General features: G+C 40.9%; 2 protein-coding genes across 2 annotated transcripts in view; one reads left to right on the top strand and one right to left on the bottom strand.

Moving 5' to 3' along the window:
- The window catches only part of LOC131230849 (uncharacterized protein At5g19025-like), a 33,522-nt gene that overhangs the window by 7,475 nt on the left and 1,181 nt on the right, over positions 1–24,866 (bottom strand). The gene's annotated exons all lie outside the window — the stretch shown is intronic.
- LOC131230850 (uncharacterized) lies at positions 4,593–5,885 on the top strand. The gene is made up of 3 exons (XM_058226863.1): positions 4,593–4,887; positions 5,014–5,144; positions 5,270–5,885. The coding sequence occupies exons 2-3, from the start codon at positions 5,079–5,081 to the stop codon at positions 5,822–5,824; spliced, it is 621 nt and encodes a 206-aa protein (XP_058082846.1). The 5' UTR covers positions 4,593–4,887; positions 5,014–5,078; the 3' UTR covers positions 5,825–5,885.

The following is a 24,866-nucleotide window of genomic DNA, read 5'->3' as shown; positions in this document are numbered from 1 at the left end:
ACCATGAAGCCTCCCATCTCTACCTAATAGTGTCTAGCTCAACCCAAAACAGATCAGGAAGGTTGTATTTGCATGGGCCATAAACGATAGAAAAAAAAAAAAAAACCTGTAGGAAATCGGAACATTATCTCGTAGTAAAATGGACATAGAGAAAGAACCAGCCATAAAATCAACCTTTTTTCCATATCCCAATATTCCAAGAGACGAGAATCCCCCTAGCAGCACCAGCCATGTCAACAAAGATCTAGTCTTTTTGTTTACCCAAGATCAAATTGAGTAAACACCTGTCTAACAATTCAAGCTTGGTCTCCTACAAAGCAATAATATCACCTGAGTCCTTTTGAATTTGCAACCCAGGCATACGCACGATCCAAGATAGAATAATCATTGAGCACAAGCTCTACTCGATCTTGCCCTCTTGCCTCCACTTGCCTTGCCTACCGAATGGTAATTGATAAAACATTCAGAGCAGAGAAGTTCCCTCCAATCCTTAGGGGATTTCTTGGGCCTCACCACCTGAAGATCCTGCAACCATTAAGCTCCTCTAGCCTTGACGAACTGGAAAAAAGCATGCCCATCTTCATCTCGAGCTCCAAATTAATAAAAAAATATTTCAAATTTTTTTTTTCTAAAAATGCATTGCAATATACATTTAGTGTAAGTAATTAATACATTCAATGTACTATCAAATTATACACTTCTAGGAAATATTGGTGATTCATACATTTATTATTTGAGTATTTATTAGAAATAGTTAAAATTTGCAAAAAAAAAAAGAAAAAAAAAGAAGGAGATGATATTGTTTGTTGTTTATAAGACTCTTTTGGGGAAAATATCTCTCAAGTATGAGCTATCTTTATACTGTTTAAAAAATGTCAAGAGGAGAAACCATGTGGAAACCGAATGGGGGTTGTTCAAGGGGGAGTCGTTAGTAAGACAGTTGAATCAGTCAGTGATAGTGGGACGATGCCTAGAGGCTAGGGCAGGAATGGCAAGGAGTCGGATTGCGCCATAAGAGAGGACAAGCTATGGGAGGAGGATGGTGGGGGAGGTTGGAAAACAGTATCGAAAAAGGAAAGATGTCCCGAAGAAGATAGTTGATTGATGTCCAGAAATGTCTGGATTTCCCACTCTTTTCATTAAAGGATTCCAGGAGGGGTGGATGCCAATTCACTTTGAGAGGGTGTTCAAACGAGCTGGGGCAGTAATGGACGTAGTAATCTCCAAGGATAGATTTAGGATGCATTATTGGAGTTTCGCTTTCGTTTGAATGAGCTCAAAGGAAGAGCTTGCTCCCGTAGTCAATCTATTACATGGAGAGAGTTTTAGTGGTCAGAAGCTTCTCGTGCAACGAGTTTACTTTGGCCCAGAGCTTGGGAAGTTCCGTGAATTGAAGTCAGGAAGGCCTGTGAAGGAAGTCGCAGTGGTGAAGGGATCCAAGGAGAGGATGAAGGATACCGTTCCTCCTTCTATTGCTATCATGAGCAAGGAGATGGACAGTTGTACAAGGAGGTCCTCACAGGGAAGGCAACTTCCAAGCCGATACAAGGAGGGGTGACAGGAAGCCAAGGGATTGGAATCCCCAAAAGGGGAAGTTGGATTGCGATAGAGGTTCTCCATGGTGAGAGGGTGATCCAGGTTGAAGAGGCCATTCATAAATCTAGGGAGTGATCACTTCGATCGGTTGTTGTTTTTACGAAAGGATAATGCTACCGTTCCCCGGATTTGATGTTGGTTGGATGATTGTTGTAGAATCTCTCCGGAGATGTATTCTTCGAAACCTATAGGGCCCAATAATGTCTGGATCTAGTTTACGTCAGAGGTGAGTGTTGTCATGTGCGATCGCATATGCGCATATTTGAGGGGTGATCGCATATGCGGCAGTGGCATATGCGATCCCTGCACATATGCGATCGCATATGCCACATGTGCCAGCATATGCGATGTATGCGATCGCATACTGCATATGCGATCGCATAATGGCCAACGGTCAGATTTCTGACCGTTTTTTGACCCTTTTTTTAAGCCGGATTTTTTCTCTATAAATATGCATTCTAAGCATTCCTACATGCATAAAAAGGTCAAACTCTCTCTCTATTCTCTATTTCTCTTACTACATCCTCTCTTACATATTTCTAATTCCAACTTCTAAGCACTCTACAATACAATCTACATTCTACATCCACTCCTCTCCATCCATATTCCATTTCCATATTTCTTTTCTTTTCTTTCAACTTTCAAGAATCAAGAATCAAGAATCAAGGGTACAAGAATCAAGAATCCAAGATACACAATACATCATACCATCCATATTCAAGAATCAAGATTCAAGAGTCAAGAGACTCCTCACTCCTCTCCAATCTCCATCCACCAAGTTTTTTAAGTTCTAACTTCTAAGTTTCTAATTTTAACAACTTCTTTCTATCATTTTTTTTTTGTTTGTTAATTGATTTGTTACTTTGTTAGTTGTTAGTTGTTACAACTTACAACTTACAAGTTTGAAGTTACAAGTTACAACAAGAATTCAAGAATCAAGAATCGATCAGTACTCAAGTGAAGGGGCAAAGGTGAAGAGAAGACAAGTAGACAACTTAGACAAGAATTTGGGAGTTGAAAGTTGGAAGTTGGGAACCTCTTTTAGATTTGTAATTTTAATTTTATTTGTGTGTAAATCTCTCTCTCTCCTTCTCTTTCTACAAGTGTAACTCAACTCTCACTTTTTCTCATTTTCTTTTCCCTCTTCTTCTCCCTTTCTACAAGTGTAAGTGTATAACTCAACTCTCTCTGTCCCTCTTCTTCTCCCTTTCTAGTTTTTACAAGTGTAAGTAAGTGTGTGTGTGTGTAACTCTCTCTCTCTCTCTCTCTCTCTCTCTCTCTCTCTCTCCCCCAAAGTCCCATCTCTTTAGGCTCTTTAGTCTTTACTCTTACTTACTCTCTTAGATCTACTTCTTTCTTACTTCTTAGTTCTTCTTCTTAGTCTCTTACTTTATTTTAGTTTTCTTTTTATTTGTAGTTTAGTTTCTAGTTTCTAGTTAGTAGCTAGCTAGTTACTTTTCAGTGCTAATACACACACTCTCATCCACCATCATAATGTCTTCTTCCCAATCTTCTTCTTTGAAGCCCAAGTCGAATGACCCGGGTTGGAAGTATGGGCACTACCGTAGTGCTACCGAAAAGACTCACATAGTATGTGAGTTATGTGGATATGTGAGTTTCGGTGGCATTGCAAGGCACAAGCAATACCTTGCACATTTACCAAGGTCAAATGCAAAAGCATGCGACAAAATTACTCCAGAAATCCGAAGGGAGATCGTGAAGTATATGGAAAAACAATTAAGAAAAAAATGCGACAATCAAGAAAGAAATGCGATAGTGCCCTATGTCAGGAGGAATATATGGAACAAGATGCATATGAAGATATAAATGTAGTTAATGTAGATGAAGCTAGTCTCACTCCCCCTACTTCCACAGGTCGGTCTAGACCACAAGTACAACCATCGAAAAGAGCCTGAGGGCATGAGCCCATAGATAGATGGTGTAGACCACACCCCGAGGATGTGGTCGACCAAAGGGGTAGAGGGAAAGGGCCGGCTCAAACAACTTTAGAGAACCAGTATAAACAAAAAGATAGGAAAACCACAATTCAATATATTGCTAAGCGGTTTTACCAAACCGGCATTACTTTCAACGCCATTAAATCGAAAAGCTTCAAAGTAATGATTGAGGCTATAGATCAATTTGGACCTGGGCTTAAACCTCCTTCATATCATGAAATGAGAGAGACATGCTTAAAAACTGAAGTTGAATATACACAATCCTTCATAACTGAATATAGGGAATCATGGAAAATATATGGTTATTTACTAATAGCCGATGGATGGACCGATAGATCCGGTCGGTCTCTCATTAACTTTTTGGTAAATTGTCCAGCTGGGACAATGTTCTTGAAGTCAGTAAATGTGTCGGGTCATTCACATACAGGAGAACATTTGTTTAACTTACTAGATAGTGAAGTTGAAGAAATAGGTGAGGACTACGTTGTACAAGTAATTACAGATAACGCAACCTCGTATATAATGGCCGGTTGTCTTCTTATGGAGAAGAGGCAACGTTTATTTTGGACCCCCTGTGCGGCCCATTGTATTGATCTTATGTTAGAAGATATAGGTAGATTACTTATAAATGTGATTGCAAGGGCTAGAAGAATCACGATCTTTATGTACAAACACGCCCTTTTTCTCAGTCGAATGAGAAAACACATTGGGGGTAACTTGTTACGTCCAGCAATCACCCGTTTCGCTACAGCCTATTTAACACTATAAAGGCTACATGCAAAGAAATCAAAACTTTAGAAGCTTTGTAGTGTCGGCCGATTTTACAAGTGGGCCTTGGTCAAAGAAGGATGAAGGGAAACAAGTTCAACAAACAATTCTTTCTCAAAGTTTTTGGACTGAAGTGGTAAAGGCGTTAAAATCATCCGAGCCCTTAGTCACTGTGTTGCGAATGGTGGACGAGGATGAGAAGCCCGCAATGGGCTACATATATGATGCGATGAAGAGGGAGAAAATAAAATCATGAACCATTTTAACTATAGAGACCGTGATTACAGGCCAATTTTAGATATTATAGATAGAAGATGGGGCAGCCAAATGTCATCCCCATTGTATTCAGCTGCTTACATCCTTAACCCAGCCTGTTTATTCACTTCTGCTAATCCAGCAGAAGCACTAACTATGCATATGGTTGGATTTATTGATGTCTTGGAAAGAATGATTCCAGATAGAGGAGAACAGGACAAGATCTCAACTTTGCTGGACTTCTACACAAAAAGTGAAGGGATATTCTCAAGGGATATCGTAATAAGACATCGGACAATGAAATTACCCAGTAAGTACTTCTATGAATGAATGTTAGTGTACTGTCAACTTTGTACTGAACTCTTACAAAAAAAATTTCTATAAAGTGTCTCTAAGAGAGTAAGACTTTAACCTATACTTAAACTGTTTTTCTCAGCTAACTAGTGGGCTGCCTATGGAGTGGACCCGAACAGGAAGGATCCAGCTCTAAAGAAGCTGGTTATGAAGATTCTTGGACTCACGTGTTCTGCCAGTGGTTACGAGCGCAATTGGAGCACATTCGAGGAGGTAAGTTTAGACTGTTTAGTAATTGTTTTGTTTTTTTTGTAAACTTTAATTTTTTAGTGGCCTAAGGCCCTAAGCTAAATTAATTACATAAATAGCTAATGCCAAATGCGCTTTCTTTCTTGCAGATATATACCAAGAAAAGGAATCGCCTTGAGCAAAAAAAGCTCAACAACTTGGTTTTCATTCAATACAATCAAATATTGCGAGAACGATTCCAAAGTAGGAAAGAAAAGCCCGGTTTATTTGACCCTATCTGCTTAGACGAGTTGGATATAGATAACGAGTGCCTCGTAGAGACGGAGGACCCGATATTTGCTGGAGAGGAGCTGACATGGACACAAGTTGAAGATGTCGTATATGGATCGACACCTGGTAAAGGTAGTAGTACCACTCGAAGGCGAAGGACGGGGGGGAGCCGGGGGGCGAGTAGTAGCCGTCAACTCGTTGATGAGATTGAGGAGATTGAAGAAGGAGAAGGTGATAATGATGATCAAGCTGAAGATCATCCACCATTGGATGTTGATAAAGTATTAGTACGTACAGATGATGAAGAAATGGAAGAAAAAAAAGTGTATGTGGAAGAAGGAGATGACTCGAATGATGATGATGATGGTGATGGTGGTGGTGGTGGTGGACCTGGTGGTGATGTGCCACAATGGATGCTAGATCAATGTATATGATTAATGATTATTGATTAGATAAATAAAATAATAAATACATAACTTCTTAATTTTGCTTTAATGCTTGTCTCATAAGTCATAAGTCTAAGTGTGTTGATGTTGTTGATTGTTGATACTAGATAACTTGATATATTATGTATTGTATTATGTACATGTAGTGTTGAATATTGAATATGGATATTTCATATTTGATATTTCATATTTGTTATTGTTAAATGTAAAATGTTAATTGTTAAGATTTAAGAAGTTAACTATATTGTAATTTGTAAATGTATCATTATCATAATTCATATGTATGTAATTGGTTGGTTTTATTTTTTTACTTAAATTAAATGTATTTCATGTCCCAATGACATATAATAATTTATTTTGATTTTTTTGATTTTTTTTTGAATTTTTTCTGATTTTTCTGATTTTTTTTTTTAATTTTTTCAAAACATGCAAAAAAAAAAAAATGCGACCGCATATGCGATTGTGCGATTGCATATGCTATTTGACAATGAATATCGACATTCTCTTTATGGCGGAGTTTTTACATCGAGAAGGGCCTATCCTTCAAATCCAAAGATGGGAGGAGTATTCTTCCTTAGGTTATGAGCAATCCTGGTTCTTGATTTGGGGGATTCCTATAGAATTTTGGTTCATCGACTTTTTCACGTCTATCAGTTCTTGCCAAGGAGAAGTCCTGGAGATTGACCTCTCAATGCTATCGGCGGGAGAAAATGGGGTAAGTTAGAATTCGCGTAAAACAGCGAAGGGGGTAGGATTTCCGAGGGTGGTTTCCGCCATCGTCGAGGGTATTGATGAAGGTGCAAAGGGAGGAGAATGGTGACATTCTGCTTCAATGGGGTGGCAGCTAAAGGAAGAGAGAGGATGGCATAGGATTGGGAAGCCTTGAAAGTCGATTGTTTGAGGTCAAAAAAGCATGGATTATATGCACCACTAGAGATCCGATCCAGGAAAGGGACGCGTGTCCTAATTTGAATGATGGAGAGAAGGTAGGTGGGGAGAAAGAGCCTTTAGAGGAGACGTGTGTTGTGTTGTGTGTAGCGGGAGCACAGGAGTATCCCAGTTCGGAACCAACACTTGCAACTAAGTTAGGGTCGGGTTCCAGACCGGATCCGAGCCTGCCATGTGACATTGAATTGTCTATAACATTTTCGGATAGGGTGTTGCTTCAGGACGTGTCACAGTCAGACGTCATCCGCATCCTCGCCTTGTAATCTGCATACATTTTTTAAATTGAACGGGAGAGATCTCTAAGGCAGACACGTTCTTTATCTTAGACCGTCTGAAGAAGATCCTTATGGAAGAGTGAGTCAAGACATCAGAGGTGGTGGTGCCATGTCCCATCGAAGGGTCCCTTCATGATTTATGCAAGTCATGTGCGACTTCATTACCAATCAACACACGCATACATTATGAAGCCACGTGCGACAATAATTCCCATTTTCCTCTTCAAGACCTGTACTCTCTGCCTTATAAGAACACGAACCTACTGAAGGGAGTATCTGACATCTACAATTCAAGGGAGCTCAAGTTTCTCCTTCTACAAGTCTGGCCATACCAAGGAGGGGGTCATATCCAGACTTCGATGAAACCACATATCTGGAAGGAGCAAAGAAGATGATCTCAGATGTTTCAGTTCCCAATCCAATAGTCATGGAGGAAGGAGAGTTGATGTTGATTGTTGTGCCTTTTGAAGATGCTCTGTATGAGGAAGCTCTTATGGTGATGCTCCTCTACAATGAGCAAATGGGTGCGGGGTCGTTTTCTTCGCAAGAGTCCAAGGAAGCTACAGCGCTTCCTAATCAAATGGGGGAGGATTTCCAATCACAAAAGTTCATTTCCAGTGGGCTAAAGATGTTCTAGAGTGAGTGGGAGGTTTGTCAGGGTTGTCTTTTGAGCCCGGAGATGAAGATGTACACGATTTCTTCCACTTTGTTCAAGCTCAGGTTGTGCAACGTTAGCAAGAATTACACGGTCTAAAGGCTAAGAAGTCGCCAAAGGGTTGGAGGGAATTATTGAGCTTGGGAGTGCTCTGTGAATTATGATACAATAGTTAAGGTAAGCGGAGGAAAAAGGGCAAGATCGGGGAAAGTCTGTGCTCAATGATAATTATGTCATGGAACATTAGAGGGCTGGGCTACAGCGATAAGAGGGCTCAAGTCAAGAGGATATGCAAAAAATCTAAGGCGGATATTATAGCTATCTAGGAATCGAAGCTTCAGTCTATTGGTAGAGGTACGATTGATTCCATTTGGGAGGTGAAAAATATTGATTGGGTGTCATCTGATGTTGTGGGGACAACAAGGGGTATCATTGTCACCTGGAAGACGGATATTTGGAGGAGAGTGGATTCCTATGTTGGTTCTTACTTGACTTCAACTTTTTTGTGTGAAATTTTAACTAGTTTCAAATGGGTGTTTTCGTCAGTGTATGGGCCGTGCTCCTTTAGTCTACGCAATCAATTCTAGGAGGAGTTGGACTCAATCAAGCAGAGGTGGGAAGGGCCCCAGTGCATTGGGGGAGACTTCAATGTGGTCCGTTTTTTAGAAATCCAAAGGGGAGTAGGGTTTTTTCTAGTATGAGATCTTTTTTTTACAATTATTGACTAATTCACCATAAGCTTGTCGACCTTCTCCCGAGGGGTCTAGTTTTACATGGTCTAATGGGCAAGAAAACACCATTATGTCGCGATTGGATCAGTTCCTGGTTTCAGTGGATTGGATTGAGAAGTTTCCTCTTGCTAGACAACGCGCTCTCCCAAGATTGATTTCCAATCATCGGCCCATAATATTGGAAGTAGCTCAAGAAAACTAGGGCCCGAGACCGTTCAAATTTGAAAAGACCTAGCTATAGATCGAGGGTTTTGAGCAGCTAGTGGCTGATTGGTGGGTTTCCTTCTCTGTCGAAGCATGTGTTGGTTTTAGATTAAGTAGGAAGCTCATAATGCTGAAGGTAAAACTGAAGATGTGGAAAAAAGAGGTCCTTGGAGCTCATGAGGTAGAGTTCGACAGACTCGTAGAAGAGATTCATGCATTTAATATGATTGAGTGGTGGGCTGTCAGAGGAGGATATATTAAAAAAAGGGCAGATCTCTCTCACAGATACGCTAGTCATGCTAAGGAGGAAGAGATTAAATGGCATCAGAGGTCTAGAAAGTTATGGCTTAAAGAGGGCGATAAGAATACATGCTTCTTTCATGGCATTGCTAGCGCTAGCACCCGTGACAACAGGATTTTTGCTTTGGTGGTAGATGCGTCTAGAATTTTAGAAAAGATTCATATTTATGACTCCATTGTTTCCTTTTAAAAGGACTTGTTATTTGGAGATCAGTGAGGGAGGCCGAGATTGGATCACCTTCAATTCAAGAAGATTACTTTTAAGGAAGCAACTGGGCTAGAAGAAACCTTTTTGGAAGAGGAGGTTGAAGACAAGCTTAGGTCAATGTGTGGAGATAAGGTGCTGGCCCAGATGGTTTCCCCATTTTATTTTATCAAAGATTTTGGAAATTTGTTAAAAGGGATGTTCCAGACTTTCTTGCTGAATTTTCAGAATAGTGACATCTTTCCTATAAGCTTAGGGCCAGTGTTTTAAATATCGACGATATCAGCCATTATATCTAGTATCTCACTTGTGCTAGTGCCAATATATCCCACCTAGTTGATCCAGTGATCATTTGCAATTTTCGATCCATGTTTTTGTTGTAAATCATGTTAAACCAGTGTCAAATGGTTACAAATCTATGATTCTTCATGTTTTTCATGAAAAATCATGGATTTGGAACTTCGATTCCGAGATTTGGGGGAGATGGTTCAAGTTGCGGAAAATTGAGAAAAATCAAAATTTCTCACAAATCAATTGCAATCTTTCTATCCAAACACAAAATTAAACATGTATATAACTTGATCTGGTGATTCTTCTTTTGCTTTTGAATGTATTGGTTGTGTTTCCATACATGTCTTCTTACATTTATAAATTATATAAATAGACTTTGAATATATTTGCATTAGTTCAATTGGAAAGCACATATATTAAGACCCCATACAAAGGAAACCCCTGTTATGCAAACTTTTTTTGTAATGTTTTGATTTCTAAGTATGTATTGATGTCTTTTTCAACGATCCCTGAAGTTTCATTAAAAAATTCGACCAATTTTCCAATGTTCCCATGTTTCCCAACAACAGCGATACATTACGCAATACAACCGATATATCCTTTGTGATAACCGATATTTATTTGTGTCCCACGGGTGTGATACTTTACGCGATATCGATATTTAAAACATTGCTTGGGGCAACATTTTTAGCCCTCATTCCGAAATTGGAAGGGGCAGAGCAGTTGAAAGATTATAGGCCGATTAGTCTTGTTGGTGATCTTTATAAGATTCTGGCAATCGGGTTCAAGAAAGACTTCTCTAAGGTTAAATCTGAGCACCCTGGTGCTTTTGTGGAGGGGAGTAAGATTCTGTAATCTGCTTTAGTAGCTCATGAATGCATTGATTCAATGCACAGGGAGAAGAAAAACAAACTTATGTGCAAGCTTGATATAGAAAAGGCCTACAATCACGTAGATTGGGAGTTTTTAGATTATATGCTAGATAGGCTGGGATGTGATCAGAGGTGGAGAAAGTGGATAAAAGCTTGTACTCACTCTGCTTCTTTTTCTATTCTGGTGAATGGCTCCCCCCTAAGGCTTCTTTAAAGCTTCTAGAGGGCTTAGGTAGGGTGATCCTTTATCCCCCTACCTGTTTGTAGTAATAGGGGAAGCTCTCAACATGATGCTTCGAAAAGGAGTGGAAAATGGCCTTTTTAATGGTTTTAAAGTTACAGCCCATGCCAATCAAATTTCACATCTTCAATATGTAGACAACACGTTACTCCCTTGTGAGGCGAAAGAGGAGGCAGTCGATAATCTTCGCAAGTCAACTGTTTGTTTTGAAGCAATGTCTAGTTTGAAGGTTAAAAGGGCAAAATCAGAAATGTTGGGGATTCACGTAGAAAGAAAGGATCTCATCCGGTTCACGTGCATCTTCGGATGCAAAGTTGGGTCTTTCCCTTCTCTTTATTTGGGGTTGCACCTCTGTATTGGGAAACCCCCTAAGCATTTATGGGACAGAGTTATTGAGAGAATAGAGAGGGAGTTAGCTTCTTGGAAATGTCGTTATTGTTCCTTAGGAGGGTGCTTAACCCTTATCAAGACAGCCTTTTCCAATATGCCAGTGTACTTTGTCCCTCTTCAAATGTCCTAAATATGTATTGGACTGACTCGAGAAGTTGAGATTTTCTTTGGAAAGGGGCTAACAAAGGGAGGACATTTCACTTGCTTAAGTGGGATGAGATGTGCAAGCCGATCAAGGCTGGTGGGGTTGGCCTTAGACTGCTACGTGATACAATCTGGCTTTGCTCAGCAAATGGATCTGGAGATTTGTGACTGAGAAAGATCTCTTTTGGAGGGAGCAAATTGCTTTCAAGTATGATAATCAGGCGGACGACTACTACGTGAAGAGATCTTCCATTTATAGGGCTTCTACGATATGGAAAGGGGTGGCGACCATCGAGCACCTGGTTCTCAGGGGGGATATCTTTTCAGTTGGGTAATGGGCTTCGCATTCGCTTCCGGGTTGGATGTTTGGTGCGATGATTAGGCGCTTCAGGCTCTATTCCTTAGGATCACTCAGCTTGTTCCCGACCAATTCATTTCAGTGGCAAATTATTTTTTATGGCTAGAGAGGAGGTAGTTTGGGGCCCCCCTATTCGTAGGAACTTGTCGGAAGCTGAGATCATTGAGTTCGCTAAGATGTTGAAGGTCCTTCGGGAAGTTGCTCCTAATTCCTCCATAAAAGATTCGATGATTTGACCCAAGAACTATTCCAGGAAATTCTCGGTTAGATCGCTCTTTTCCTTGATTTCAAATCTAATTCATCGCTTGGGTCCCTCCCACCCGTTCCATTTTTTGGCTTTATGGTAACCCACTCCCCCCCCCCCCCCCCCCCCCCCAGTGGCGATATTCGTGTGGTTAGTGGGCCGAAAGAGAATTCTCACTATTGATAACAACCAGAGAAGAGCCTTGGTTCTTCCCAATATTTGCCTCATGTGTATGAGGAATGAGGAATCTGACCATCTCTTCATCCACTGTTCGTTGCAGTGAGAGTTTGGAGTCACTTCTTTTCTTTGCTTCATACTGATTGGGTGATGCCAGGATTGGTCGAGGAGTTGTTATGGGCTTGGCATGGCGGGAATACAGATAAATCTAGTAATCTCTTGGAGATTAACTCTTATGGCGGTGTTTTGGTCTATTTAGGGGGCTATGAATGGAAGATGTTTTAGAAATGTTGTTGAGGGAATTAATGTGGTTATTAACAAAGTTGGTGGCCTCGTATAGGATTGGTCTATGTTTGTTAAAGCCAATTCGGCTCCCCTTTGAAGGTTATTTCAGGTTTTTCGTCCATTTAGGGGGCTATGAATGGGAGATGTTTTAGAAATGTTGCTAAGGGAGTTATTGAGGTTATTAGCAAAGTTGGTGGTCTTGTAAAGGATTGGTATGTGTTTGTTAAAGCCAATTTGGCTCCCCTTCGAAGGTTTTTTCGGGTTTTCCGTCTGTTTGGGCTGTATTTTTTTCTTGCATTGCAAGCTTCTAATTAAAAAAAAAAATTGAAGGATTAGCTTCTAATAAAATTGGTGTTACCTCTAAAAGATGATTCTTTTGGTTGTATTGTTTATGTTTTTGTACTTGATTTTCACACTGCATACTAGAGTATCACTCCAACAAGAAATAGCAAATTGCTTCACCCGTTGCCAATTCAACACCTCTGCACAACAATCCCATTGCTTAAGAATGCATTGGTTATAGGATCAAGTTGAACAAGCTAGGTATGCTTTTTTAAGTGGATATGAAGAATGCACGCAATCACGTTGATCGGAACTTTCTCACTTAATTCTCTTGGTAGAATTGGGTTCAGAGATAGATGATGATGATGGGTCGAGGAATGCATATAGATGGTTTTAATGTGCCAAGGAATGTATCTTGACAAGTTCTTTTTCTATCCTTGTCAATGTCTCCCCATAGGGGCATTTCAAAAGTAATAGGGTCTTGGGGATCTCTAATATGGAACATGGTACGAACAATTGGGAAGAGTGGGCTGCTCTATGGAGGAGTACTTTCTAAGTGAGTAGGTGTGATAAGATTCTCTTTTGAAAGATAATGTAGTGCGAGAGGAGCCTCTTGCATGTCTTTTCCTTCTCTCTTCTCCATTGCCAAATGCAAAAGATACCTTATTGAAGACTGATATGAAGTTTTGGCAGAGATTGTGATTTGGAATATCACGTGACACTATAATATCAAGGATACCATGAAATCGATAGTTTCAAAGATTTGGAATGGACTCCTCGCGGCACTTTCTCCTCTAAATCCTTCTTTTGCGTCATTAACCAAACCAACAAAGAGAATCTTCATGTGCCCAAGTGTGTGAGAATTCCATTCTACCCCGAGTTAATGCTTTTGCTTGGCCAATGATAGCCAGTAAGATTTTGACTCTTTAAGAGGCATCACTTGTGCCCTAACTTTTGCTTTCTTTGTGGGGAGGGGGGAAATGTTAATGACGTCTTTATCCATTATAGAGTGGCTAGAGGGGTGTGGACTTATTTCTTCAATTTTTTTAGTATCACTTCCGTTCTAAATGGCTTGTTAAAGGAAATGATCAAGGGTTGTTCCTTAGGACCTTTTCTTGTTAATCATAACATTTCACGGAAGAATTCTTATGCCACTTTGTGGCCCCTTTAGAAAGAAAGAAACACAACCATCTTTCACAACAAAGTAGCATCCAAGGAAGAATTATCGCCTCCCTAGTCATTAGTTGGGAACTGGTAACGCACAAGTTCTCGAGGTGTTTTCAAAAGCAATTTCTTCCAGGATCAAAAGTTGTGTTTGAAGGTGGTGGATGTAGTGTGTCCAAAGTTCAAGTTTGTTGGAAAGCACCTCCGAACAAATATCTAAAATTTAATTGTGGTGGTCCACCATCGGCAATTTGGAACCCTCTAATTACAACAAGGTGTGGAACGATTTGCTCCCTACGAAAGCTAGCACCTTTTTCAACTTCTTTCTCCAGCAATTCAGTGATTGTAAGTTACTCATAGAATGTAATCAAATGGGCCTCTTCCATCAAGGTTGGGCTATGGACTTTAGACTCTATCGAAGAAAGAGAACAATCTTTGAGAGCGAGAGTTAGTTCTTCAGATGTTCTCAAGAAGGATAATGACCTTGCCAATTCTCTTGTGAAAAAGGCGGTGACGAGTCATGAGAGGTTCATTCATTGTTGGCTCCTTGGTGCTCCTTCTCTAGTTTCTTACTTCACTCGTTCAAGGAAATTTTAGTTACTTTAGAAAGAAAAAAAATTATGTGACTCACTACAAGTCACAGGCAATGTTTTCTGTATCATTATTGCGTAATGTATCCGCTTTGTCTACGAACAAGGAAGTTATAAGTAATGCAACTATGAATGTCATGGAGAATTTGATCCTGGCTCAAGATGAACATTGGTGACATGCTTAACACATGCAAGTCGGACGGGAAGTGGTGTTTCCAGTGGCGGACGGATGAGTAATTGATGCAAGACATGAAATTAAATATGAAATGCAAGAAATCAAGCTTGTTATTATACCAATTTTAAACATTTACAAAATTCCACATCCTACATACCATCAAACATTCAAAAAAGGGAATCTATGGGGGTGCAAGCCTACACAACTTTAAGGCTGGATCAAATAAAATTATAAGTCAAACAAGCCCAAAGGAGTGTAAGAATCATCCATTCTTGCAAAGGATTGTTCCCAACTCAAGAGATTCACAAAGTTACAATTTGGGTAAAAATCTAGGGTTTGAAAATTGGGGATAATTGGGATTTGGGACTCTTTAGGGTTAAGGATTTAGATTAAGGGGTTTTTTTAGCCAAAAGGGAAGGAAATAGAGGAAAAAGAGAACCTGGGATGAGCCATGCAAGCTGGATGGTAGATGGGCTTGGACGCACGTGCGTGACAGATCGTCCGCACCTGTGTGGGGCCCACAAAGTCGGAAACCGACTTCTAGGCTGGGATTGGCCAGAGATGGGCTGCCTTCATACCAAGTCTTGCGTCGATCCGTCACAAGGAGTGTGCGTAGTACTCCGCCGAAGTTTCAACCCCTCAGATGGGCCAGAATCTGAAAATCTGTTTGTGCACTACTGTAAGAAAAAACTTGGATACGAAAGTGGGTGAAGCTGAAGGTGGAAGGGGTGTAGAGGGTGATGGATGTGGTGCGTAAGAAGGTGAAGATGATCTGGAGCGGATGTAGCTTCGCACCATGGTAGTTAGCCCTTCGAGGAATGGAGGGCTTTGCACCCAATTCAATTCTTCAACCCAACGAGAGAGAGGAAGAAATGCAGGAATTTTTATTCATAAAATATCATTGCAATACCTACATGGGATTGCAATATTTATAAGAAAACCCTAAACCAAAAAAAGGCAAAATTACCCTTGCGCCATGTGTGTGCACTAATACCAAAACTAAAGCAAATAAAATAACTAATCTAAGCAATCAAAGCCGTTCATGATGTTTCTAATAACAAAAATAGCCAAAACTCAAAATCGTAAATCATCTAAAGTGGTGGGCCACGATCATGAGATCCGATGGAAGAATCTATGTGATGATCGGGTCCACTCCAATGCTCCATAACGCAGCCTCCTAATTACGAGGCCCTCCAAAGATGTCATCGTCGATCCAAATCGAAAGTGGGGCTCGCCTCCTCCTCAAATACGTGCATAGAGGGGGCGTGTGCATGATATCCCCATCAACTCTCCCCGGCTGCGAAGGTTTCACCACTGGCGAAACAAAGCTCCTGAACCGCTCCAAGATGTCTGGATTAAGTCTCTGAAACTCATCCTCAGTGAGCCACGTACTGTCTGAAGTTGGGCGTGACTTTCCCTTAACAAGGAACTTTTAAAAACCGCCGTCCAGCGTCGATACAATCTGATGATCTAGAATATCCTCTATCTCCTCTCTGGATGTGAGAAGGGTAGGTATAGGAGGTAGAGGCTAGAAAGATGGGTTGGGAAGAGGTCATGGGTCAAGGGAAAGATATGGAGAACTGGAATGGTTAGGTGAAAGGCTGGACAATGTGTCAATGGTCCCCTGAAATGAAACTAGATCCTCTACATTGAATGTAGAACTAATTCCCATAGAAGGTGGAAGATCTACAACATACGCATTGGGACCTTTTCGTTTTATAATTTTGAATGGTCCAACACTATGCGTGTGTAATTTCTGAATGGTTCCCTAAGGATACCACTCTAGCCTGACGCGGACCATCACAGAGTCCCCTACATTGAATTCCTTGAATCATTTATGTTAGTCTGCAGAAAAATTGTATTGTTTATTACTAGTATTGATCTTTCGCCTGATTTTTGATGCCATGAATGAATATGATGTGTAAATGACTCTGCAGACTCTGTTTGCTTATGGGACAGGGACATAGGGACAAGATCAATACGACTTCAAAAGGACTTAAAACTTGTGGATCTATTGACAGAACTATTAAATTTAAACTCGGCGATAGATAGTGCAATGTCCCACATCTTGGTGTGCACCCCCACTAAACACCTGAGCAAATTTCCTAGGCTCTTATTGACCACCTCAGTCTGACCATTAGTCTGAGGGTGGTAGGCAGAAGAAAATTGAAGCCTAGTACCCATCATATGCTATAGTGTCTTCCAAAAATAACTCATGAACCGTCACGGTCAGACACTATGGTTTTGGGTAACCAATGAAGTTTGACAACCTCACTAAAGAACAATTTGGCAACATGGGATGCATTAGAGGTCTTCGAACAAGGGATGAAGTGGGCCATTTTAGAAAAACGGTCCACAACAACAAATATGGACTCGTGTTTTCAAATAGTCTTGGGGAGCCCAAGCACAAAGTCTATACTGATGCCCTACCAAAGGGCGAATGGAACTCATAAAGGTGTGTATAGCCCTATATTCTGTTTTTTCTGCTTTACCAGTTGACAAGTACGACACTGCTCTATAATTTAGCCACGTCTCGCTTGAGGCTTGGCTTTCCTCAACTTGGACAATGGTCTTGTCTCGACCAAAATGACCTGCGACCCCTCCTGAATGTAACTCCCAGACAAGAAAATCGCAGAGGGAGGTGCGAGGTATACACAAACGGTCACTCCTAAACAAATACCCGTCTAATATCAAATACTCACTGCTAGCTCCTGACGGACTCTCTAACAATGATGCGTACACAACTCCAAAATCTGGGCACTCAAAATAATCCTCTCCAACACGCTCGAGCCTCGTGACTTCGACACTCATGGAATCGAGTAACGCAACTCGACGACTCAATGCGTCGGCAGGCTTATTCTCTATACCGGCCTTATGCTTAAGCACAAAAGTGTACTCTTGAAGGAACTGGACCCACTTGGCATGCCAAGGGTTTAATTTCTTCTGAGAGTTCAGATATCTCAAGGCCTCGTGATTTGAGAACAAGACGAATTCTTGCGGCAATAGATAGTGGCGCCAGTGGCGCAACGACTGCACTACCGCATAGAATTCTTTGTCATAGGTGGAGTATTTTTGCTTCACCTCATTCAGTTTCTCACTAAAAAAGGCAACAAGGTGCCCTTCCTGACTAAGTACTCCTCCTATACCAACTCCTGACGCATCACATGCGACCTCAAAAACTTTCGAAAAATCTGAAAGCCGTGTAACTGAAGCCTAGGTCATCTTAGCCTTTATCTCGTTGAAGGCCTCCGTGGCTACCTTCGTCCATTGAAACTCTCCTTTTTTTTATGCAATCTGTGACGGGAGCCATAATGGAACTGAAGCCCGAATGAACCGCCTGTAGAAGGTAGCCAAGTCGTGAAAGCTGCGCACCTCGTGAATATTGCGGGGTTCAAGCTAATTAATAATGGCATTGACTTTCTCGGGATCCACCGACACACCCTCAACTGACACAAGAAAACCTAAGAAGATAACACTGTTAGACATCAACGCACACTTCTTTAAGCTGGCGTACAATTTTTTGGCTCTAAGGATCCCACAAACCTACCTCAAATGGTTGAGGTGTTGTTCGTTGGTCATGCTATAAATCAGGATATCATCAGAGTAAACGAAAAGGAACTTCCCCACGAAGGGCCTCAACGCTTAGGTCATCACATGCATGAAGATACTCAGGGCATTAGTCAGCCCAAAAGGCATGACTAACCACTCGTATAACCCATCCTTCGTCTTGAAGGCCATCTTCCACTCGTCGCTAGGGCGTATGCAGATTTGGTGATAACCACTTTTGAAGTCAATTTTGGAGAAGATAGTAGCGTTGGCCATCATGTACAACATGTCATCAAGACGCGATATGAGAAACCGATACTTGATTGTGATTTTGTTGATGACCCTACTATCAACACACATCCTCCATGTGTCATCCTTCTTAGGTGTAAGAAGGGCGGGCACAGCACACGGACTCATGCTCTCTCAAATGAAACCCTTTTCTAGGAGCTCATCAACCTGCCTCTTCAACTCTACATGCTCCTTTGGGTTCATTCTGTAATGAGGGAGGTTTGGTAGAGTCGCCCCAGGGACTGAATCAATGGCATGTTGTATATCCCTCATAGGGGGAAGCTCATCCGATAGATCATCAGGAAAGACATCGCGAAACTCATCTACTACCAGAATGGCCTCAGTGGATAACTCCACACTAGCATTTGGCGCACTCCTCTAGCCACAAGGATTGACACCATCGAGTCCGACTCAGTCTCTCACTCAAAGTCTTTGGCATTTAGAATATGGAGAGGCTTAGACTGACTTCAATTCCTTCGGGCCGCTCGCACCACTCTTTGTGGTGGACTCCTTTCCAGTTGTGTTCTTTGGTGGGAGAGGATTTAACTTGACTTTCTTGCCCTCAAACTAGAATGTACACACATTCGAACGACCAAATATGGTGACATCCCTGTCATAGAGCCAGAGCCTACCCAAAATGATGTGGCCAACATCCATGGGAACAACATCACACCAGAGTGTCTTTATATAATCCAAACTGAATAGGAACAAGACAACGGTGTGAGACTGGAATGGAAGTCTCATCAACCTGAGACACTCTATAGGGTTGAGGATTGGCTTCAAGCTTCAAGTCTAAACGGCTCACAGTGCTAGTTGATGCCACATTGGCACAACTACCATTATCTGTGATCATCTTGCAACTCTTATCACCACATTTTGCGTAGGTATATAAGATCGTGTTGTGGCGCCAATCGTCGGTACCATTTGCTAGTGCAAAGGCGCAATGAACAACTGCAAGTGTCGCAGTCTCTTGCGCTCCATCTTCTTAATTACTAGGGATCTTCGTTGGCTCGTATTCTTTCTCCTCACCATCACTTTCTAGGGGCACTACTTCTACTTACCCATCAATAAGGAACACACTGGTGCCCTCTTTCGTGCCACACTGGTGGGCAAAGTGAACAAACCCCTGACATCTAAAACACCTAGTCGCATCACCTCTACGTGAGCTAGATCCAACGACTCCTTTACCCTTATCATCCTTAGGCCTAGACTGAAAACTATTGGAAGGCTTGTATTGATATCCAATGCCAAGCTTAGCCCCAGAAGGGTTGGCCTTAGCGCCAGAATCACAGGACTCAAACCGCCTTCCCACAGATGCCTTGAGGTATTGTTCGACCTCCAACACCGCTTGATACATCTGTTCAAGAGTGTCTCTGTCTTTGGCGAGCAAGTCTCTCCTAGTATCAGAACAAAGGCCCGTCTTAAATCGAGCAAGAGTGAGTACGAGATCCTCTTCAACCTCACACCGGGTCAAGTACTATTCGAACTTCTCAATGTATTCAGCCACACTCATGGAACCCTGTCAAAGAGACTACCAATCTTCAACCAGCCTCAAGTGATAAGAGAAAGGGAGATACTTCTCCTTTAGAATTTCTTTCATTTCTCCCTAATGAACTATTGGGGGTTCCCTCAACCTTTCTTTCTTTTGTTCCACAGTAGCCCAAAACCTCTTTGCTTGGCCTACAAGCTTCATCTTAGCAAATCGGACTCGGCGAGCATCCGACATGTCGTACCACTCAAAATAGTGGTCCATATCCACCAACCAATCTAAAAAAGCTTTAGGGTCCAAGTAACCATTAAACGTAGGGGCCTCTACCCTAACTCTCTTGAGGAGTTACGCACCTGGGTCATAATGATTACGATGCCCCTCGCAAGGTGGGTGCACAGGTGTGCGCCCACGACCATTTCCTTGGCCACTCCCATTCCCTTGTATATCCTCCTGACCAGCTGCCTGAGATTGGGTATCTTCACCAAAGGTGGTGTTTGCTCAGGTGGAGGTTTCAACTTGATGGACGCGTGCATCTAATTGGTCCAAGCAAGTATCAACCTGCTGCGAAGATGTCTTGATGCTTGCATCCATGGTGTCCAACTTTTGGGTTATTCTCCTAAGAGACTCGGTAAGTTGCTCAGTGTTCATGATGGGGTGCAGACCAAAGCCGCGTCCAGTACGTGTGGGTATGCACTACACAACTCAAGGGATCCTAAGATGCAGCTATATGCGCCTAGACACCACTATATGCACCCTAATGACCTTAGATGAACCTATAGGATGCTATATGGACGAAATTATGCAACTCTACAAAAATCTAGCAATATGGCTATCAAAATAATTGGACAACGGAAAATTCAGCAATGTGAATTGCTAACTTTCTGATAACAGGAATTTCAGCAGCCTATATCATGAATTATGGACCTCTAAACAGCCCTACGTGAATGAGTGTGGTGTGTGTGTGTGTGTGTGTGTGTGTGTGTGTGTGTATATATATATGAATTAACCCCTAATCATGCATTCTATTCCCCTATGACAACCTTGTGCTCTGATAATAAATTTGATGCACGATATGAAATTAAATATGGAATGCAAGAAATCAAGCTTGTGATTATACCAATTTTAAACAGTCACAAAATTCCACATCCTACATACCATCAAACATTCAAAATGGGGAATATGGGGGTCCAAGCCTACACAACTTTAGGGCTGGATCAAATAAAATTATAAGTCAAACAAGCCCAAAGGAGTGCAAGAATCATTCATTCTTGCAAAAGATTGTTCCCAACTCAAGAGATTCACAAAGTTTCAATTTGGAGGAAAATCTAGGGTTTGAAAATTAGGGATAATTGGGATTTGGGACTCTTTAGGGTTAGGGATTTAGATTAAGGGGTTTTTTTAGCCAAAAGAGAATGAAATATAGGAAAAGGAGAACCTGGGATGAGCCATGCACGCTGGACGGCAGATGGGCCTGGATGCACGTGCGTGACAGATCGTCCGCACGTGTGTGGGGCCCACAAAGTCGAAAACCGACTTCTAGGCTGGGATCAGCCAGGGATGGGCTGCCTCCATACCAAGTTTCGCGTCGATCCGTCGTAAGGCATGTGCGTAGTACTCCGTCAAAGTTTCAGCCCCTCGACGTGCTAGAATCTGAAAATCTGTTTGTGCAATGTTGTAGGAGAAAACTTAGATACGAAAGTGGGTGAATCTGAAGGTGTAAGGGGTGTAGAGGATGATGGATGTGGTGCGTAAAAAGGTGGAGATGATCTGGAGTGGATGTGGCTTCGCACCAAGGTAGTTAGCCCTTCGAGGAAGGGAGGGCTTCACACCCAATTCGATTCTTCAATCCAAAGAGAGTGAGAGGAAGAAACGTAGGAATTTTTATTCATAAAATATCATTGCAAAACCTACATGGGATTGCTATATTTATAAGAAAACCCTAAACCCAAAAAAGGCAAAATTACCCTTGCGCCATGTGCGTGCACTAATACTAAAGCTAAAGCAAATAAAATAACTAATCTAAGCAATCGAAGTCATTCATGATGTTTCTAATAACAAAAATAGTCAAACTCAAAATCCTAAATCATCTAAAGTGGCGGGCCTCATGAGTTCTGATGGAAGAATCTATGTGATGGTCGGGTCCACTCCAATGCTCCATAACGCAGCCTCCTAATTATGAGGCCCTCCAAAAGTGTCGTCGTCAATCCAAATCGAAAGTGGGGCTTGCCTCCTCCTCGAATACGTGTGTAGAGGGGGAGTGTGCATGATGTCCCCATTAGTAACGCATAAGAACCTGCCCTTGGGAGGGGAACAACAACTGGAAACGACTGCTAATACCCCGTAGGCTGAGGAGCAAAAGGAGGAATCCGCCTGAGGGGCTCACATCTGATTAGCTCCCTTGGGATATGGATACATATCGGTTATCGCATGGGATATATCGATTGTATCATGTAATGCATCGCTATTGTTGGGAAACATGGGGAAACATTAGGAAATTGGTCAAATTTTTCAATGAAACTTTAGGGATTGTTATAGAAGACATTAATACACACTTAGAAATTAAAATATCACAAAAAACATGTGCACATAATAGATTTCCTTTGTACGGGAACCTAACATATGCGCTGTCTAACTGAACTGATGCAATTATATTCAAAGTCTATTCATATAATTTATAAATGTAAGAAGACATGTATGGAAACATAAGCAATACATTCAAAAGCAAAATAAAAGGTAGTATACGCTAAATATACATGTGAATAATGTGTATTGTTGTGGCCCAAACCCACATAGAAATGTGCGGTAGCTTAAAATCATCATCTCCATCTCAATGAGGTTGGCCATAATATTGTTGCTCCACCAACAAATAATATTATGCCTAGGTCATAGTAGAATGATACCAGTGAAGATACTCTCTAACATAACATTGGTGCTCATCCTCTCCAATTTGAGAAAATTTGAGGAAATTTCGAATTTTTTTCATTTTTTCACAAATCAGCCAATCTTCTCCCAATTCCAAAAATTAGATTGTATGTAATGATGATTTCATCAAACACTCCTGAATACTCTAAAATGGGGGTCAATTGATCACTGATCGAAATGGAATTTCGAAAACAAAAATTTAGCATTTGTAATTAATTTTTAATTAAAATTGATTTTTTTTCTGAAAAATTCCCAAATTACCAAGAATCATTAGATCATGTTACATTCATGTTTGATTTTTTGTTTGGACAAAGATTGCAACCAATTTAGGAGAAATTGGAAATTTTTAATTTTTTTTAAATTTTCTACAACTCGGCCCATCTCCTCCAAATCTTGAAATCGAGGTTGCAAATACATGATTTTCATGCAAAACATGAAGAATCGTGGATTTGTAACCATTTAACACATTTACGATCACACAAAAAAAAAAAAGAATAAAAAAAATGATCATTGGATCGAACAAGTGGGATATATTGACACTACTTGTGCGTTTCGTATCGCATAGGTGAGATACATCATATACCGTGGTATATATTGGCCAATATCACCAATACCGAAAACATTGGTCACAAGTTTATGCAACCCCCACATTGTGCTTTCACCCCTCCAAGGCTCCAACATTGTTGAGGCTGAGGGGCTTATAACATAGTGTGATGTGCTCACAATTCATGGTGGTGATAGATGCAGGATGAGGGGAATCCTGTCCAAACGAGCTTTAACAGGGATTATCACAAAAGGGTGCAAGGATCCAATCATGTTTCCTTTTCCTTTCTTCTTCAACTTTGTTTTATCATTTTTCTTCAACTTCTTCAATGGTTAAAATTTTTTTTTTAAGGTAAATATAATTTATTAAGAGCAGCGAATGCAAGGGAAGGAACAAAGAATTACAAACCTAAATGGGCAAAAACATACAAGAATCCGCAGAATCCATACTGGATGCCAAACCCATTAAGTCTATCTTGATTCTCCTAACAACCTTCATGGTTTATATGCTATCATGAGGATGCTTCAAACAATACGACCAACAACTAATTGGTGAGCACATGAGTGTGGAAATCCTAAGTTGATAATAAATGGTGTGAAGGAACACATCATCAAGGCAATTGATTGTTATGCTAACAGGCTAATTTGCCTACCATACAGTTTTTGATAACAAGATCTTCTTCAGACAAATACTCAAATACTTACAACTGATGTAATAAAGCAAAAGGTGAAAATATTGTCAGAAGAAACAACCAACCGGAGACATGATGACTGCTTGCTACAAAAAAAAAAATGTAAAGAATTTAGACATGTCTCGACATAACTAATTGGGGTGAGAAAAAAGTAGACAAAGGTGCAAAAAATGAACAAATGAAGATGGAAAAGAAAACTGGAAAAAAAAAAAAAAAAAAAAAACTTTTGGCTGTGAATATCCAACAGCCCTCTAACCTGTTGAGGTGCGTGAAGGCAAGGCACTGCTTTGCCAACAATACAACAAACCAAAAGGAAAAAATCAGTAAAACCACACACGCAGAGCAGATTTGAATTCTCAGCATTGTTGAAATTCATTATACTGGAACAATGTAGTGAAAATCATAAGTGGTGCATGGGCAACAACACCATCAGGTCCTACAACAACACACTATCAAAAGGATGTATCAAAACCTCTACTAGATCTGGAAAAAAGGGGGTGAGAGACGGAGAAAACAGTGAGCAAAAGGTATTTTCTCAGCTGCTGAAATACAACTTGAAGATGGCATCTACTGCAACTCCAAAAGTTTCCAGAAAACAGCCTAAAAACTAATTTAAAAAATAAGAAGCAACTTTACTAAAAAAATACTAGAAAACCGGAAGAGAAGTATATCATCACCGATATTGATTCTGTATACTCAAACGGAACACCAGCGATCCATTTTTTTCTTCAGCATAGTCTTCTTTTCTATCTATACAAACATAATTGATCAAATCATGGCATAGATGGAAAATAAAAAGTCAAATCATGGAAAAGGAAACAACCCAACATCAACCAAGATCATCCAGCCCAGATCATCAAAATGCATATCATTAATGCCAAATCAGCAAAAAATGGAAACTGTGTAATCTACACCCTATTATCAAACGCCCCCCAATGTATGCATGCATTCGCCAAAGGTCCTCCAACCCATGCATTGCTCTAAAAACTAAGGCCACCACAAAACAGAGACAAACCCAA

Source organism: Magnolia sinica, chromosome 17, assembly GCF_029962835.1.
Source record: "Magnolia sinica isolate HGM2019 chromosome 17, MsV1, whole genome shotgun sequence".
NCBI classification, from domain to species: domain Eukaryota; kingdom Viridiplantae; phylum Streptophyta; class Magnoliopsida; order Magnoliales; family Magnoliaceae; genus Magnolia; species Magnolia sinica.
Note: the sequence above shows the minus strand (reverse complement) of the source record. Positions and strands in the feature narration are given on the sequence as shown.